The 19,137-nt window shown below is 39.2% G+C and overlaps 3 protein-coding genes across 4 annotated transcripts; 2 read left to right on the top strand and 1 right to left on the bottom strand.

Annotated features, from left to right (window-relative positions):
- Positions 1-6,272: 6,272 nt before the first annotated feature.
- On the top strand, positions 6,273-7,859 carry LOC115743682 (peroxidase P7-like). Its single transcript, XM_030678580.2, has 4 exons — positions 6,273-6,511; positions 6,657-6,848; positions 6,949-7,114; positions 7,388-7,859. Exons 1-4 carry the CDS (start codon positions 6,287-6,289, stop codon positions 7,777-7,779), a joined length of 975 nt encoding a protein of 324 aa, XP_030534440.1. The 5' UTR covers positions 6,273-6,286; the 3' UTR covers positions 7,780-7,859.
- A 2,590-nt stretch (positions 7,860-10,449) lies between these two features.
- On the top strand, positions 10,450-12,014 carry LOC115743685 (peroxidase P7-like). Its single transcript, XM_030678584.1, has 4 exons — positions 10,450-10,680; positions 11,057-11,248; positions 11,339-11,504; positions 11,623-12,014. The coding sequence occupies exons 1-4, from the start codon at positions 10,450-10,452 to the stop codon at positions 12,012-12,014; spliced, it is 981 nt and encodes a 326-aa protein (XP_030534444.1).
- A 5,116-nt stretch (positions 12,015-17,130) lies between these two features.
- Positions 17,131-18,843, bottom strand: LOC115743687 (LOB domain-containing protein 15). 2 transcript variants are annotated; one of them, XM_030678586.2, is made up of 3 exons: positions 18,476-18,843; positions 17,926-18,181; positions 17,131-17,807 (listed from the first exon to the last, which is right to left on the bottom strand). In XM_030678586.2, exons 1-3 carry the CDS (start codon positions 18,487-18,489, stop codon positions 17,409-17,411), a joined length of 669 nt encoding a protein of 222 aa, XP_030534446.1. In that variant the 5' UTR covers positions 18,490-18,843; the 3' UTR covers positions 17,131-17,408. The 2 variants fall into 2 exon arrangements, with proteins under 2 accessions (XP_030534446.1, XP_030534445.1); XM_030678585.2 differs by having other exon boundaries at positions 17,926-18,184; positions 18,476-18,842.
- Between the last annotated feature and the right edge of the window lie 294 nt (positions 18,844-19,137).

Here is a 19,137-nt window from a genome sequence, read left to right as displayed (position 1 = left end):
CATCCATACAATGAGTTTATGACTAATTGGATAATTTATCTTTATAAAAGTAGTATACATCAAAACAATATATACTCGATCTACTAAAAAGAATAATAAAGAGAGATAAAAGAAAGGGTTTTATTAAAGCCTTATTTTTGGTGTAATGAAACATAGTAATTAAAAAATCTCAACATTTCTAATTTTCGTTCCAATCATCAATGCATTTCTATTCCGTATGACAACATTCAATAGAAGAAAATGACGGTTTTGGAAGGTTCTTCTCCGCCGAGAATTCTGTATTATTTGTTCACCTAATGGAAAACATTTTATTCGCTTAGTTGAAACTGGAGGATTGCTATGTCTTTAATAAGACTATCATTAATCAGCAATTCAACGAAGATTAAGGCGAACTCCAACTTGTAATCCCATGCCTATCCCGAGTAATTGATTTTTCAATACTCTTTTCAATGGGAACTGCTAAGGCAGACTCATTGATTTGAGTCTAGATCATAAAAAAAAAAAATTGAAATAATTGAGTCTCGCAATGGTGATCGGTTACGTGATTTTCGTAATGCGCAAATCTATTAATGTCGTAGCATGCTAGTTAGCGAGTTTGATGATCAATGAACCCTAATATCCCATATCAACAGCCCATAATTAATTCAGGGAAAGTACCAAAAAATTCTTAAATCTATTGGATCGGTACCATTTCAATCATAAGCCCTTCAATTGGACGGATTTAGTCTTAAACATTTTCATATTTTGTCAATTGACTCCTTCCGACCAGTTTAGGCTGGAAAATACTGATGTGAACGCCGGTCGTTTGACGTGACATGACCGACGCCGATATGAATAACGCTGATATGAATATGAATATGATTATTATTATTATTATTATTATTATTATTATTATTATTATTATTATTATTATTATTATTTAGTTAATTTTTTAACATTTTATGTTTTTCATTCTTTTTCTTCAAGAGAATTACCACAAAAGTCCCACACATATGTACTTGTGTCAATTCAACTCTAAATCTTCTTTTTTTGGGTCAATTGAATCCTAAATATTTTTGTATTTATATCAATTCAGCCCATCCGGCCAATTGGACCATAGCAATTCCAGCTAAAATTAACTTGATGGATTAAATTGACACAAATGCAAAAAGTTTTGGACTCAATTGGTCAAAAGAAAATGTTTAAGACTAAATTAGCACAATTGCAATAAATTATGACTTTTTTGGTGATTTTCCCCTTTTTCTTCCACAGCACAGGCCATGGCCAGCAAGGGCTAGCCTTATTGACCACATGCACAAGCCATAGAAGAAAATGAAAGGAAAAAAAAGATAAAAATTCAAAAAAATATTAAAAAAAGTCTGTATCGGGGCCAACCATATCGCGTAGGACTGTCAATGTCCACGTTACAATTTCCAGCATAAATTATCCAAATGAACTTAATTAGCAAAACGTGAAAATGTTTATGACTAAATTGATCTAATTAAAAAGTTGATGACTAAATTGGTATCAATACAATATGTTTAAGACTTTTTTTCACTTTTTTCCTTAATTAAAGGTACGTCACGATGCCCAAGGATGTCATCAATAAGACCCTAACTAACCATCTTGGGATAAGATTATCTCTTCCATTTACCATCAAGGACTCTTTCTCTTTTATTGTAGAGGATGATATGGTATCGTGATCTCTTTTGTGCTAGAAAGTAGAAACAGAGATAAATGGAAGGTGACATGTTACGAAAGAGACATTGAACATCTCAATGTTTCATGACAAGGACGCATTACAAAAATTGAGGCAGTCAAATGAATATCGAACCCACAATACAATTTGAAAATTGTTCCTCACGCGAGGACTCGAACCAAGTCAGCACTCGATTACAGGCGCTATCCCATGTCCATGCTCAGATTTTAAAAATAGTTCACACTACCTAAACACGTTGGCGCATTTTCAAAACTTAGCCATGAGTCAATGATCATGTCATCGGACGCCATAATTTAATGTCCATGCAGGCATTAACTGTCATTTAACAAATAGAATAAATTGGGATATGTTCTCGAAACAGATATTGATAAATGTCGAAAATCTGTTGGTAGAAAAAATGGCCGGTGACATTTTTTATTTTCAAGTAGGCTATTAGTAACTCACCAACATTTTTTTGTGAATTACCAAATCTACATGCATGATGTTCTTCCGAATTGTATGAGCAGAACATTCATCTTGTGACGCAGGATTCAAACTTCCAATCTTTGACATGGTCAAGTATATGGTGTATTGGTTTTGCTTGCCAAAGAAGCATCCAGCATCCTTTGCAGCTGAGGAAATACAAAGACGAAAACTTAAGTGTGAAATCAAAACTCAGTAGTAAATCCTCAAATTCGACCTTTTTCCGATGGATGAGGACGGTCGGGCGTCGAACGGAATCGGTAAACAAATACTACTAAACAGATGAGAAATGTTGACTCCACAGGGCTCTGTATTTTTAAATTCAACTGCTCTTGATTTAAATAGATGATTAGATAGATGATGTCACAATCGTTTCAACAACTCCCCCGCAAATCACTGATTTTTCTGCACTTCTCAATCACAGTTAGAGAAACATAGGAACTTCTCAGACGGCTTTAGAAAAGTTTCATGCAGGCGTATTGAGCAAATTGACTCGCGTTGATGCGTAGAAAATATTTGCGAAACTTGACGACATGTTGGCCGATAAACTTTAGTGAATCTTGGTCGATTTATTTTGTTACAACATATTTGACCGATGGATAGAATCAATCATGACATGAGATTCATGTGGGATTTACAATCTCATTTCCTTCCATTTTGGTTGATCGAAGTGTATTATTTTCATTTGTACTTTAACATGCAATTAGTATCCAACGCGGTTGAAGTCAAATGTGTCTATCGCAGGAAAATTGTTCAAAAAGTTGTAAACCTATTGTACGAAAGCCAATTCAATTCCACACCTTTTAGTTGTGCCATTTAGCCCTAAATTTTTTTTTTTTTTTTTTGCGATTTACCAATTTACTCCTAAATATTTCAATTGTACCGATTCAGTTCTAAACCTTTTAACGATTTATCAATTTAGTCATAAACTTTTAGACGATTTGTTAATATGGCCCTTTTGGCCAATTATCCAAACAATAGGTTTAAGACTAAATTGGTAAAACTTCAAAAGGTTTAGGGCAAAACCGACACAATTGAAAGGTTTATGGCTAAATTAGCAAATCGTCAAAAGGTTTAGGACTAATTAGCTTAGTTAAAAGTTTTAGGACTAAATGGGTAGTCGTACAATAAGTTTAGGAATTTTTGGATAATTATGCCACTACAAATGACATTGATCTAATTTTCCTGTCATACCAGACATTTTTGTTCTGGCACATAGTAGATGAAAAAGAGAGAACTTCGAATCGTTGACCATTATGGATGGACGCAAGCTGGTGGAGAAGCGGTATACTTTACAAAAGGTCAAACAGTTCTATCCTCTCCGTGTCTGCATTCCTTTTTGCGCATCCCACCACAGAATTAATTATTCGTGTGAATAACGGTAACCATTGAGATTCGGTGAGATACCAATATATATACAGAGAGAGAGAGACGCACACACACACACAACTAACGATTAATTATATATATATATATAAAACTAACCGTTGAGGAAACCTTAAAAAATAGAATCATTACATGGACTTGGCTTCAAAGAAACGTTCAAACAGATGGGGACTTCAAGACATCGACCGTTTGACTTTCCAAGACAAGCACCAACTATACTTAGAAAAAACATAAATACCAGCATTTACTCTTGACTTTAGAAGTAAAATACGATGCATCGGATGGTTAAAAAAAAAAACTCACATCTTCATTTTTCTTACCAACACTGAGTATTTTGCGCATTACCATCTCTACAAAAAAAAAATTGTATATCATATCTTTAATTCTCCTCCCTCAGATTTTTGCTTTGCCTCTTTGCAAAGTGCAAGGAGTAGAACCCTGCATTTATGATACTAGCGTCCCCACCCCCAATCCCTTTAACAGTAGGGCCACATGCCTATTAGCTTCTCTAGAAAACTTTGAATTGCATAAAATCTTATGCATTTAAGACTAGACACACGCAACTATCCAATTACGTACGTTATTTGGGCATATTGAAGCACGCTAAGCCTCTTAAAGATCTAAGGAAATTGACCCTTAAAATTGCGCGACTAGAGAAGAGCTGCTCCGCCAGATAATTCGGCACTAATTGTTTGGATATGGATTAAACCTCTTGAGATGGTCCTTCATCAACATTGACCATCACCATATAACAATATTTCTCACGGAAAAGATAGGCCTACACACGAAAAAGATGCTCAAACTGAGGGTTTAATAACACAAATTGAACAAATTGTCAATATTTGAACGATTTATTGAATTATTGATATATGCTTTGATATTTATTAGGCAACTTGTTCTCTTAGAAATTGAAGACATGAAAAGAAATGCGTGCACCGCTCTTAAGTTCGAAGAGTTATTTCAGTAGCCAAAAATTGTACATTGACTCAGGGTTAGAAGCAAACTTCGATTTCCCAATCCCAAGAATAATTAATCTCTTCTCGTGTGTAGCCCTCGAGACATTATCATGGAGAACCTTTGACAAATCTTCCACCAACCCCATTTGAAAAAGATTATCTTATCTTTTGGTAGTGTAAACATCACTTTTCAAAGAAAGCCGCGTTTCCCCTGCTTTGTCAGATTCAATCCGTATCATCTATCTATTTTATTGCTGATAAAATAACACCACAAGTGTCATAACTTTCGCACGACGCTCACTTGAGAACCGTAACTCTTTTTCCAATCACTTGAATACCGAAATTTTCGCACGATGCTCACTTAAGTGCCTTTTGTGGAGTGGATAAAAAAAAAGTTGATGGAAAGGAAGATTTAGGCTCTTTTTCTTTCATTTTATTTATACAACAGTGTAATCAGATCAAGCCACTCCTTATGAAAGTCTTGCTTGTTCCTACGAGAAAGTCACTCCTCAAAAGCCCTACTCCGATTGTATAAAAATATCTTCAATTTGGATTCCTTTCTTGTGTAAAAGAAAAGACTAAGAAGAAGGCGGATTCCAAGCATGCAGCTTTCTGAATGTAAATGGCACCAAAAGAAACAAAAACGGAGTAAAAAAGACTAATCAAGGTAAAAAAATCATGAGAAGAGAAAAGGAAATGTTTTCTTAACACATCATTCCCTTTATGAAAGTTGATAGTATAACAGTCTAACAGTACTATCAATTATTTCTGACAACACGATCTCCCAATTAATGAGTGCTTTATGCAAAATACACAACAATGATGTGCAAATTTACGTTTGATATTGTACCGTCCCCGACAGCGGGGAAGCATTTCTGTTCCTTTTATGGTAGATATTGATGCACGGACTCCTTTTTTCTATAATTGCCTCGGAGATCCCGTATCTATCTATATGAAGAAGAAATCATGTAACAAAGGCAGCCATTTCTTTTGTATCGACCTGATTTCCGATAGCAAAACAAAATAAAGATTCGTCATGAAAAAAGAATAAAACATAGGTGATAGGACGAAATCGAGATAGGCTCTGGAGGGCTCATTCATCTTACCGTAGATTATAGCCACTTTAGATTCTGCAATATTTTGTTCGTTAATTGCTCCAGATTCTTCCATTGCCATGTAAAGAGCGAGATCCACTTTTTTGGGGAATATGAATCGAAGCTTGGTTTGCTTTTTGGGTTGGCTGCCAGCGAAATGGAGGGATAACTTTTTTTCGATCACTTAAGTGTCATATGACTTTCAATCGTTTGCTTGAGTACCATAATTTTTTAATGACGTTCACCACGAGTGTTGTGTCATGTCAGATTTTCGGCACCTAGATGAACATATTAAAAAATTATGGTACTCAAGTAAACGAATGAAAAGTCATGTAGCGCTCAAGTAGACTTTTTTTTTTTTAAGTTATGATACTTAAGTGATCGAAAATATAATTGTGGTCCTCAAGTGAGCGCCATGTTAAAGTTATGGCAATCGTGGTGTCCTAACCCCTTTATTTCCGGATCCCTAATATTATATTACCGTCTGAATTCGTCTCTCTCAATTTGTTCTTTTCCTTTTGATCTTTCTGAACCTAGAGTTCCCATGCACCTTCGTGAGTCTACGGGTTAGGTCCCCTGCTGAACCCCCTTGTCACCTTGAGAACCCACTCTCTATATAATCCCCACCAGCGTCGAGTCCTTTTCTTCATCACACCCACAGCACAGTTCGTTAAGTAATGTGCTGAAAAATGAAAATGGCCTCGCCTTCTTCATTTTCGAAGGCCATTTTGGCTTTGGCTTGCGCTGTGCTCCTCGTCGGCGGCACAAGCGCTCAACTTTCGACCTTCTATTACGGCGAAACTTGCCCCGTACTGTTCCCGACAGTGAAGCTGATCGTGCAGGCGGCGATTGCCCAAGAGGCCCGCATGGGCGCCTCGCTCCTGCGCTTGTTTTTCCACGATTGCTTCGTCAATGTAAATTCTCTTTCTCATCCACTTTTAACTTCTCAACGCTCTTCCCCAATATTTAAGCCAATCCAATGCATGTTTCTGAGAGTTTGGCTCATTAAACAACAAATCAAAGTCGTTGCTTTTGCGATATTCATGGTTTATTTATCAGGGTTGCGACGGATCGAACCTCTTGGATGACACGCCAACTTTCACCGGAGAGAAAAACGCGGCCCCTAACAGAAATTCCCTGCGAGGGTTCAACGTGGTGGACCAGATTAAGTCCGCGGTGGAGCTAGTGTGCCCTGGCGTCGTCTCGTGTGCTGATTTGCTGGCGATTATCGCCCGAGACGCCGTTGCAACAGTAAGTCATTTGGAACTCGACTAGCAAAGGAATTGTAGAGATGGGAGCTTCTGATTTATTTTGCATGAGTAATAATTTTGTTGGGAATGAATTGGGGCAGCTGGGAGGGCCAGGGTGGGATGTGAAGCTGGGACGGAGAGATGCGAGGACGGCGAGCCAAGCGGCAGCTAACAACAACATTCCTCCTCCAACTTCTGACCTCGACGCTCTCCTTTCAAGCTTCCAAAATCACGGCCTTTCTCAAAAGGACCTCGTCGCTCTATACGGTGAATTACTACGTACATTGTATTTTAGAACACTTGATAAACATACAAAACCTTCAGGTTATTGATATTTGAAAAAAAAAAAACTTTGAAAATATAATTTTTTTTGTGAGCAAGTACTACAGAGATTAAACCTATTAAATCAAGTTAATCACATGTCAAGAATATGTGAGATCCACATTGGATCGCTCCAAAGAACCTAACTTTTCATGCAATTTCTGACATTAATCGGTTTCGTCCACCTATTTGTATGTCCTCTTATTCTTAAAAACTTAGGAGCTCACACAATTGGACAAGCGAGGTGCATAAACTTCCGGGCCAGGATCTACAACGAGAGCAACATCGACGGCTCATTTGCCGTAACAATGAAAAGCAACTGCCCGAGCGTCTCCGGTGTCGGCGACAACAACCTGGCCGGGCTCGACTTCCAGAGCGCGACATCATTCGACAACACCTACTTCGTCAACCTCATGGAGAAAAGAGGCCTCCTCCACTCCGACCAACAGCTCTTCAACGGCGGGTCCACCGACTCCCTCGTCAGCGCTTACGCGGTAAGCCAAGGCACCTTCTTCCAGGACTTTGTGGCCGCCATGATCAATATGGGCGACATCGAGCCCCTCACCGGATCCAACGGTGAGATCAGGAAGAACTGTAGGAGGATCAATTAATTGTTCGTGAATTTGATGTCTACGATGCTCGTTTATGTGGAGTTTCGATAATAAAATTCTATCGGATCGACCTCTATTTTGCTGGTGTTTGTTTGCATCGGAAGTCTTTGTTGTCGTGGGAGCTTCAAGATGGAATTGTCAAAGTGGAATATTGTAATAACAGTCCTGTCGAGATTTTGTCAACTGTTTGGAGTTTGAATATTCCGAGTTTCCATGCCCTTGAGCAATTCTGACTTATGCTTGTTGCGAAAAAGCAAGCTATCAAAGAATTAAACGACAGAATAAGGAAATAAATCGAATATTAAACTTACATGGTTCAATCTATGTGACTCACGTTCACAGGAAAAGCAGCCAAAAATTTCTCTATAGATCCAGCGACACAACGGAAATTGTAAATCACACTCGAGTCACTCAAACATTCTCGGTATTTCCCGATCCCCAATAACTTAAAGTGTTCAGCCCTCACAATTACTCGCGAAATAATCTCTCAATATCTCAAAGGAAATTACAATACATCTTAACACAAGATTTTCATGGCTTCAAATACTTGGGAAGAAATTCCAGAGCACAAGCCGCTCTTGGATTTCTCTTTACAAAGAAAATTCGCTTCTTATATAGACAAGAATGTAATCAAAAACAGGAAACATTTTCCAACTAGATAGCCACTCAAATAGAATACACATTCAAGTTAGGAAATTTTCTTTTTCGGGCCAAAACGCAAGAACATATTCTCACTAATGCTCCATTATTTATGTTGCGCGGAACAAGCGATCGAACAATAAATAGACAGAACAAGAAAATAAATCGGACACCGGATGTACGTGGTTCGGTCTTAGAGACCTATGTCCACGGAGAGCAGCAACGAATTCCACTTTAGATCAAGCGATATACGGAGATTACAAACCACACTCGAGTTACTCAAACACTCTCAGTGTTTCCTAAGCCCCAATTACATCCAATAACGTACACAGTGTTTAGCCCCAAATTCCTAACGTAATAATCTCACAATTTCGTAAAGGAATTAAACATAAATTCTTACCACAAGAATTTATCGACTAGAACACAAACGTCATGGAACTTCCGAAGAAATCAATTATCTCACGAAAAGAACTCCTCTGCAATTCTGGGCACAAGCACTCGCGCAAAACCGGCACTTCAAGGCTTGAGTATTACTCTTCCAAAAACCACCCACGCTGTCTCACAATAAAATATATATATATGTGTGTGTGTGTGTGTGTCAAGAAAAGATAAGGTTGCAGACTTCAACGTGGAGAAGAGAGTCGGTCAACAAGCCCAAGATTGGACTTTCCTTTTTAACTTTTCTGTTATTTTTTTCTTATCCTTTCCTTGGCCGATTTGATATCAAAACAAATCAGGATAACTTTCTCCAACTTGAAAATATTCGAACGTCAACGAATAATAGATAATTTCACATCCGACTTTGTTTACAAAGTTCAAATTCGAGAAATATTTTAACAATTTATTACACATATCTTTATACAAAAAATTAAGACTGCTAGTATGGTTGCACTATTAATATAAACTTCTCTATTATTTTTCCCTTTTTTAGTTAGAAACTTCTCCATCATTTAGCTAGCTGAGACAACTAGGAAATTATTGCCTTCCTTTCTGAACCAAACACATTAGTAATTACAGAGGGTAGACTTGTAGCTGCAACAGTAACAGCCATCTCTGTCATAGGTAGATAGTCTTGTATCCATTTCTTACAACCATTAGAATTAATTTTGCTCGAATTAGGAACTTTTTCTTAGGCCCCATCATACATTGCTAGGAAATCTTGTTGCTGCAGACAGGAAAGATTCTCCTATAACAAGGAAAATTTCTACATCCACTAATTAGTAATTTCAGAGGGTAGATGGCTTCGAGTGGTCCTCCAAATTGAATTCGAGTTGGCCAAAGAAAAAAAAATTGCAAGTTTTCTCTAGGAAAAAGTGTCATAAAATAATAAATCTATTGCATTTGTGTCAATTTAGTCATAAATCTTTTAATGCTGTCAATTTACTCCCGAACCTTTTAATTATGAGCCAATTCAGTCCTTCTGACTAATTTTGATTGCATATTACTAACGTGGACGCCGGACGGCCTACGTGGCACGGTCGCACCGACGTGGACATTTTTAAGTGAAAACTCAATAATTTTTTTGACTTTCTTTTTTCCCTTTCTTTTTTTCTATCTTTTTTTTTTTTAGGTTTTCTCCTATGGCTGATGAGGGTTGGCCTCACCGCCACAGGGGAGGGTCGGCCTTATCGAGGCGAGTGCTAATGCTAGTGAGGCCGACCCACGCCCAAGCCAAGGCAGCCTAATCGGGCATCGCCTAAGTCAGAGCTATCTAAATATTCGGCCAAAATCAGTTGGATGAATTGAATTGGCTCAAGGTCAAAACGTTTAGAACTAAATTGACATCATTAAAAAGTTTATAACTGAATTGGCATCAATGCAATAGATTTATAACTTTTCTAACACTTTTCCCGTTTCCTCAACGACCTATCACTTAATTCATTCCTAATAACAAATTGGCCATGCAATATCATGGATCTATAGTACTCAAATGTCATGAAGATCATCTCTCCCTCGCTATAAAATCCCAAGCCCACCAAGCTCACCTCCCACCTCGGTTAATCAGCTTGGTATCATTCCAAGTGTTACCGGATGGCTTCTTCCGCCGCTAGTTCTTCGTTTCCAATGGCCGTTTTGAGTTCGGCTTGCGTCTTGGTCTTGGTCGGCGCGACCTCGAGCTCGCAGCTTTCCTCGGACTATTACGACAAATCTTGCCCCGCCCTCTTCCCCACGGTGAGGCTGGTCGTGGGAGCAGCTATAGCGAGGGAGGCTCGGATGGGCGCCTCGCTGCTTCGCTTGTTCTTCCATGATTGCTTCGTCAATGTGATTTTCCATTCCCATCCAATCTTTTTTTACAACCAGTTCACCTGGTGTACTTCTTTTCACGATCCAGTACCGTGTACTATGTTCACCGTCCATCATCTTATATCTCTACGCACCCATTTAGCTAGTCGGCTTGATTCGGTAAAATTCGCCTGTTGTACACGAACTCCGCCTTCTAAGGCACGCCGGATTTAAGTCGGCTAAACGGCCGTTCGTCGTTCAAAGTAGCGAGAGCTCCACATCTAGTACATTGTCCCAATATCATAGGGGATTCAATATGAAAGCCCGAGCTAGTGCTAGTCATAATGTACATGTGCCTAGAGCTGACAGGATACAATGTTACTGCTAAAACGCATTTGATCTTGCCTTGTGTCAGGGCTGCGACGGATCGCTTCTTCTGGACGACATGCCTACTTTCATCGGAGAGAAAAATGCTACTCCAAACATCAACTCGGTGCGAGGGTTCGAAGTGGTCGACCAAGTTAAGTCCGCCGTGGAGGGCGTGTGCCCAGGCACAGTCTCCTGTGCTGATCTGTTGGCAATTATTGCGCGAGACTCCGTCCTGACTGTCGGTTGTTTGAATTCAACTAGCAAATCATATGGAATTGATAGAGACTTTACCATGTTCTAAGTTAGTTCCCTTGGATTATCATGACAGCTTGGAGGGCCATGGTGGCCAGTGAAGCTGGGAAGAAGAGATGCAAGAAGTGCAAGTCAATCCGCCGCCAACGCCGGCATCCCCCCACCGACGTCGAACCTCGCCCAAATAATCATCTCCTCAGCATGTGCCGGTCTCTCTGCCAGTGACATTGTGACTTTAGCTGGTAACTATAGTGGAACTAATCTTTGATAATCGGTGCATAAGAATACGTTTTTTCAAATTAAAAAGATAAAGATAGAGAGTTCATTCAATTTATTACTTGTTTTTTGGGCCATTTCGAGGGGCCCACACGATCGGACTATCGAGATGCACGAACTTCAGGGACCGGGTCTACAATGACACCAACATCGACATACTGTTGGCCCAGACGAGGAAGCTCAGCTGCCCCGGCATCGGCGGTGTCGGTGACGACAATCTGGCTCCGCTCGACTTCCGGAGCCCAGTAACGTTCGACAACAGCTACTACTTGAACCTCGTCCACGGACGAGGCCTCCTTCACTCGGACCAACAGCTCTTCAGCGGTGGGCCCACCGACGCCCTCGTGGAGCTCTACAGCCGAAGCCCGCTCGCCTTCTACGAGGCCTTTGTGGTCTCCATCACAAGGATGGGCGACATCAAGCCCCTGACCGGATCCAACGGTGAGATTCGGAGGAACTGTAGGAGGGTTAATTGAGGCCCTCTGATTTGGACAGGCCCAATGCCCAGCTAGCCTGATGAAGGCTCTTTCTCTTCTTGCATACTTTTTTGCCCTTTTTTTTCTTTTTGGTCTTTTGGGTTGGTGTGGGGCGTGCATTTGAAGCTGCTTTCGTGCGGTAGTACTTACATTCTCGATGTCATTTCAAATTCGACAATCACTTTTAATGTTCCGACATTTTTGCTACCTAAATCTATGTCTGCTCGGTGAATCTGCCTAAATATCATTGATCTCGGGACACGTCAATAAATTCAGGACATGTTGGGCTGAGAAAAAGGCCCAATGTCGAAAGCACGACCGAGTAAAGCCCATCCCATTGACCCAATGAAATGGCCCAGCCCGTCTTTACATCTCAATTTGGTATAAGTACAGTCTTTTCTTGTCAATGGTATTGGGTTAGGTGTTCGAGTTTCTCACGGGTGAACGCCCAAAATCCACAACCCCAACCCCCCCCGCCCCCGCGCCCCCGGGCGGACTATATACTCAGACATTTGAGAAACAATTTGAATAAAGCATTTAAAACTTACATCAAAGCAAACAGCAAAACAAAGTCAAACAAACAGGCTAAATGGGTCAACCCATTTTTTCACCCAATTTACCCATTTGATAGGTCTAATCTTAAATTTCCAAATATCGTTTGACGTCCAAAATTTCATATAGTACAGTCATGGTGCCATGATATGGTTGAAATTGGGACAGTCTTGTTATCATATCCATTGGAGAGGAAGCTAGTGTTTTAGTTTATGGTGCTAGGAAGTGTGCATCAATGTGTACAAAACTCAAACATCATGCTGATGTGCACTACATGTAAGCTTTGAAATTAGTCAAACTAAAGGAAGTAAATTACATGGATTTCTAAATAAGAACGGCCTGCAGAGATGGACGGATGGATTCTACCCCAGATGGCCCTAGGATTAAGATTATGCAACCACACGCAGGCCCTTAGCTTGTATATTGCCTCGACCTCGAGAAATTACCTATCATTTGGTAGGAAAATAGATAAATACTTGCCGAATCTCCTACGTGTAAACCCTTAATTGAGGAGCCAATCTGGGTTTAGAAAATTAAGTGCTGCATGAAAATCCCAAACCCTAATTCAATTTTATTTTTATTTTTTTGCCTTTGAAAATATAGTATAAGGTGACATAATGATCTATCAGAGATTCTCTGAAGTTGTCAACCCACATAATGCCAGCAGTCAAGGACACTTATCTATTCTCCAAAGGTTTTCCTAAGGTTGAGTCTATTTCCAATCATTCTTTAATGCTGTCTCTCAGCAAGAGGAAGCCTTCAAGCATGTCCATCATTCCCCAGGAGAATTTTAAAATGCAAATGGATGCTCTCCGAAGCAACTTGGAAAGATGGAGACCTTTCTCTGCTCACCTTCGACATCACACACTAAATTTAAGAATGGTCGGCAGGAAGGAAAATACATGTTACGCCGAAACCATGATCTTATTCCATTTGGGCGGTAAAGATGGAAGGAAATCGTGACACACATTGACGAAAGTTATGCTAGATGGGTCTCTGTAATCTTCACGCGCCAAGTTAAAAGGGGTGTCAAAAACGAACCATATACTCGAATCCAAACACGGCCCGACCCGATCCGAAATTTTCGGATCTTTTCGGTTCAGGTATTCTTCGAGTCGGGTAATCACTTGAGATTCTGTGTGTTACAAAGACTTCAAGCCAGGTTGGTTGGCGTTTGGGTTCGGGTATAAATCGGTAAATTTAGAACATTGATTTAGCAAATGGAAAGCTTAAGATACAATTATTTTTTTTTTATCAAAAGAAAATCGAGAAAATCATCAAAAAAGTTATAAACCTACTGCAATTATGTCAATTCAATCCTAAAATTTTCTATTGCCAATTTAGTCATAAATATTTTGCATTTGTACAAATTCAGTCCATCCGACCAATTTTGATCGACCGACGCTGCTGACGCTAATGTGGCAATTTTTATTTGTGTTTTATCAAATTTTTATTTATTTTTTTCCTTTTTTTCCTTTTTTTTCTCCTTCTTCCTCCAGTCGATCACCGATGGCGACCGGTTAAAGGTGAGGGGCAGTGAGATCAATCACATCATCGTCGGCGAGCATCCACGTCAATAAGTCGGCCAAAATTAGCCGGATGAATTGAATTTGCATAAATGCAAAAGGTTTAGAATGAATTGTCAAAAAAAGAAAATATTTAGGATTGAATTGGCATAATTACAATATGTTTAGGACTTTTTTTGTAATATTTTCAAAGAAAATTGATGTTAAGATTATGCATATACTGACAAACTTGGAAAATTGATAACCATGTTATGTGCGTATGATGATATCTAACTACAAACGACTTAATTGGTTGTTTTAAGTCAATAAGGAATGAGTTAGTTAATTGATTAGCTGCTAAAACATTCAATGAGAAATTAAAATCTAACCAATTATATTGTCAAAATGATAAAGCAACACTCCATGTCTCGTGCTTCATCTATTGTTGAATTATTCCTTATTTTCATTGTCAGATTCAAAAATTGCTGCACTTAATATCATGTACTTCAATTTTCAACGCTTATTTTTCAGCTTATTAGACGAGCAGTAAGTTTGATTGCCCCTCATATGCCATCCAACAACTAAATTCATATGCCATTTTCCATATTGTTTGTGCGTAAGATGAGGTTTTGCAAATAATTAATAAAAAAGAAACCCGACCTGCATCAATCAACTGTTTTGGGTTATATTTCTATTGTTTTGGGTCGGGTCAAGTTGGGTCGGATCATATCAATCACATTCCTATAGTGTTTCTACTCAACCTAACTCGATCTATTAAACAACTCTAGTGGTAATATCTAATCGTGTATGCATCCGAGAATGAATCATTCTACAAATAGATTTAAACCGTAGATAAATCATTAAATTAGAACAAATTGTTTGCGGAAATAGAGTTTTTATAGGCAATGTTTATAAAATGTCCCTTATCATTAGTCTATAACTACTATTAACTAGTGCCCATCTACAAAATGCACTTTTTACCCGAGTGACAGTATTCCAGTGACATGTTTATATTGAGGAAATTACCCATCATCCAGAAGTGCACATGGATCATAATCGCATGTTTTGTAAATTAAACTAATTTCCATCATCAATGTACAATATGATATTATATATTAGAGAGAGAGAGAGAGAGAGAGAGAGAGAGAGAGAGTTACAGATGTGTGGAATTCAAGGAGGGTTGTACCCGGACAAGAAGATGCCACAAATTCAAGCAACCACGACTTAAGACCAAATACCATCACATCTCATTTGGATTCGAGCAACTTTGGCACGATGGAGACCATATGTTATGTGATATTCAATACGCTAGTGATATTTAAATTGATTTGAACGACTTTATGTACTATTCAGAAAGAGAGAGAGAGAGAGAGAGAGAGAGAGAGAGATGTTGAAGAGAGACTCAAAAGGAAAATGAGGGAAATACACAGAAGAGAGATAGTGAATGAAGAGAATGAAGCTGGATTGATACCATAATGTATCTTTTTAATTGCTTCAATCCTTCCCGCTAAGCTGGCTGATGTCCACACGCCAAGGAAACCACGCCCATCATCATCACAACTCAATGTGTATATCACCTACCTTTTAGCTGGCACGACCATTGACTATTCAACCGTAAATTCCTCATATATACAAATATATATGTATATGTATATGTGTATGTGACTCAAAGGTGTTTGTGAATCAAGTGCAAGCAATATTTTGCCCCTTCCCAGCTAGAAAAGTCTAGATTTTCAATATTTTTAAGTTAATATGACGAGCATAGGTAGTTTGAGTTTTCATTTGTACTTGTGTACGCATGAACGGTAGACTAATTGTGTCCTTTGGCATGTATTTCTATGGTCTGCGGTCGTTTTATTCAATTTGTCTGAACAACTAGACTTTTTTGAAGTTGTATAGGAAAGATCAGCTAAGAACAGTTTTTTGTTGGTCAGGGTGAACCATGATGGGACTTAATTGGAAGACTTTGAAAAGAAGAGTATTCAAAAACTGTACATATGCATTCAAATGCGTGTTGAGCTTCAAATTGCCATAAAGGGTATACTTCAAGAAGGAGACATAAACATGAATATCTACTATATTCATCGACCTCGAATTGTGTCAAATTTATTCACCTCAGCTCCTCTATCACACTTACCTGGGTGGAGCTAAACCTAAAGAAATATTAAGGCATCAGAAAATTGTCATTTAGCAAAACTACGCACAATGACCTCATATCAGTCTCTGACGAATCTAAGGCCCCTATAATAGGTTCTCGATAGAGAGAGTTAGCGAATAGTCAACTTAAGAATGTAAAACTAAATGGAAAAATGAACCCCTCTTCCTAAAGTAACCTCAATTTGAAGGGGAAGAAAAGGTAAAAACTTTGAGAACAAATTCACTATCTAGCTCATCTAACACTTAACCAATTATAGTATTTCACTTAGTCATCAAAACATGATTTGGAGTGAAAGAGATGATCTGTAAATAAAAGTTGTTCAAGGAAAGGGGAAAGGCGGATTAAATAAAGCGAAAACATAGCTATAAGAAATTCTGTATCAGAACAATAAGAAAGATCAATGCAACATAGGCGAAAGAAGAAGAATTAGGAAGGAGATGGTTAATTTACCACCCAGCTAAGGCACAGTCGTGTGCAAGCAATCAGTAAGTTGACAAAGTGCCAAAAAAAAAAAAAATTTAGGTGGCCTAAGTTTCAGGAGCTGCTTTGAATCACAGTACCTTTCTGTCCCCCTTAGCTTGAAGTAATGTTCAAAGTCACTTCAGTGTGGCACAGAAGAGCATGTTTGAAAAGACTGCAAGTGGTCAACTACTTCCTACACGTGCAACATCTGGACATTTGAGCCAAAAAACACTTGCTCTCTCCTGTAGAGGAGCTAACTCCTAAACTAGGTTACACCATTTCTTTTTCTCTTTTCTGAAATTCTTTTATCTTCAGCTCTTTTTTCCATTTGTTTTAGCTGCTTCTACTAGAAGAAGACACAGATGTTGCAGATGCTTGACCAATATTCATGGTGTAGTGAGAACTGAAATTTTTTTCCATATGTAAAGCAACGACATAAAGTACTCTCGGTATATAAGATAAAAAAGTGAGAAATGACATATATGTTTTGAAGCAAATTACATACATGGCTAGAGATGGATAAGGAAACCAGGTATATAATAATCCTTAACTCGAAACATAGTGATAACCCTATGGTTGTCTTGAATCATGAAGAAGACTAAAGTTGCCTATCCCAAGCAAATCAGCTAACAATCTAATGGTGCTCTCGATTTTATTCCGAATAATTCTTGGGCAGGAAAAATAAAATCAGATCTTTCGGTAGTAAGTTTAGAAGTTTTAACCAAAATAGGAGACATTCTCGCTGGAAATGCCGCCGTAGTCAGTTGTGCCACTCGGCTGCCTAAACAAGGAAGGAGGCGAGGAGGTAGGCGGGAGAGGAGGTGGCATCGTGGGAGGAACAGGCTGCGGCGGCGGAGTGGGAGGCGGCGCAGCAATCGAGACCGTACCCGGTGAAAGCAAAGTCATGTGAGAAGTGGGATTGATGATGCCTGCTTCTCTATACTTGAACTTGATGATTTCGGCCCTCACCGCATTTAGCTCAGCTTGCAAGGACTGAATTTGCTGCTGTAAAGCCGAAATTGCACCCATGCACCCGTAAACTGGGTCTCGCAGCCTCACATTCGCTTCGTAGACGAGACTGTTCGCCGCGTCGGCTCTTTGGCTCTCAGGTACCTCCTAAATACACATAAGCAAAAAGACTATTAGATTTCAATCTAAAAAAAGGAACAAGAAGGTACACATACATGAGATGCTTCAATTAATCAAGAATTAGCAATTAGGGTTTCATAAATACCATGAGCATCTTGGAGACATTGCTGGCGCCGAAGACTTTATGAACAGAAGCGAATTTCTGGGGTTCATGGGGAGAGAAATAAGGAGAGAAAGGACATTCTTGAGCACACCTCCTTCTCAAGAGCTTGCAGGCTGCACAGGGAGTTATGGTGTTCAGGGTTCCTGGAGGACCCAGCATGTGTCTCCTTCCCATAATCTGATTATGAGAAGCATCTCCGTCTCTCTTGATCTTCTTGCCTATCTCATCAAATCTCTCCCTACTAAAACCAAAACAACCCAATGAACCATCGCTCCAAAAGTGGAAGTAGCACTTGCTAGCCCTTATACATTATGCAACATGTGCCATAGTGTAAATGCTCATTGAATTGATGCCATTATATAATTGGTTGACCTGAGAAAAAATAGTGCTGCTTTTCCTGACAAGAAGCTGATTAGGGTTCTTAAACAAGCTTCTAAAATCCTCATAGATGCCAAGATACATGTTTTTGTTGCACCTCTTGACATGATTGCTAGAGAGAGAGAGAGAGAGAGAGTGTGTGGTGAAGTCATACCTTTCTCTGGACATTCAGGCATGCTCTCTCTGTGTATGGAGGTGGAGTTTGAGAGAAAGAGAGAGAGAGAGAGAGAGAGAGAGAAGGAAGGAGAAAGTGATATAAAGAGGAGGAGAGAAAAAAGAGAGAACTTTAAAGGCAAGATAGAACAGGGAAGGTGGTCCAGAGCTTAAAATAGAAAGAGGCAACAGGAATATGAGTAGGAAAGCTGAAACAAGAAGGGGGGGTGTTTAACAAGTTTGGTGATCTGGTTGACCTCATCTTGCCGTTCTGGTTGATATTACTGTACGTTGAGTTTCAGAAACTGGGGTGGTTGCAGAGCTGTGAGCACGAACTGCAAATCTCTGCTGTGATGAGATTGGAGAGAGAGATCACAGCAGAGAAAGGGCATCAATGGAGAAGAGAGAGAGAGAGAGAGAGAGAGAGATATGTATAAATGCCATTGCCAGCTCTTACACTGAATTGCTCACGTGTGAATCCTTAAATGTTTTTGACTTTTTAGGATCAGCCGGCCTCTTGGGTTTTGTTTTGCTTCCATTTCTTGCATTTGCTTTTTGCCTCTTGCATGTGGCCTTGCTTTTTCTCTTTGCACAGTCTATATTTAAAACTTTTGCGACGTAGCTAATATACAATAGCAATTTCGAAGGTTGAACTTTTCTAAT

The sequence above is a fragment of the Rhodamnia argentea genome, chromosome 5 (assembly GCF_020921035.1).
Source record: "Rhodamnia argentea isolate NSW1041297 chromosome 5, ASM2092103v1, whole genome shotgun sequence".
In the NCBI taxonomy this organism is placed as follows: domain Eukaryota; kingdom Viridiplantae; phylum Streptophyta; class Magnoliopsida; order Myrtales; family Myrtaceae; genus Rhodamnia; species Rhodamnia argentea.
This window is presented reverse-complemented; position numbering and strand designations above follow the sequence as displayed.

Coding starts and splice junctions, on each gene's coding strand:
- LOC115743682 (XM_030678580.2), top strand. CDS start 6,287: ATGAAAATGGCCTCGCCTTCTTCATTTTCGAAGGCCATTTTGGCTTTG. Junction 6,512..6,656: donor TCCACGATTGCTTCGTCAAT/GTAAATTCTCTT, acceptor TTTATTTATCAG/GGTTGCGACGGATCGAACCT. Junction 6,849..6,948: donor CCCGAGACGCCGTTGCAACA/GTAAGTCATTTG, acceptor GAATTGGGGCAG/CTGGGAGGGCCAGGGTGGGA.
- LOC115743685 (XM_030678584.1), top strand. CDS start 10,450: ATGGCTTCTTCCGCCGCTAGTTCTTCGTTTCCAATGGCCGTTTTGAGT. Junction 10,681..11,056: donor TCCATGATTGCTTCGTCAAT/GTGATTTTCCAT, acceptor GCCTTGTGTCAG/GGCTGCGACGGATCGCTTCT. Junction 11,505..11,622: donor TGACATTGTGACTTTAGCTG/GTAACTATAGTG, acceptor GGCCATTTCGAG/GGGCCCACACGATCGGACTA.
- LOC115743687 (XM_030678585.2), bottom strand. Junction 17,808..17,925: donor ATGTCTCCAAGATGCTCATG/GTATTTATGAAA, acceptor ATGTGTATTTAG/GAGGTACCTGAGAGCCAAAG.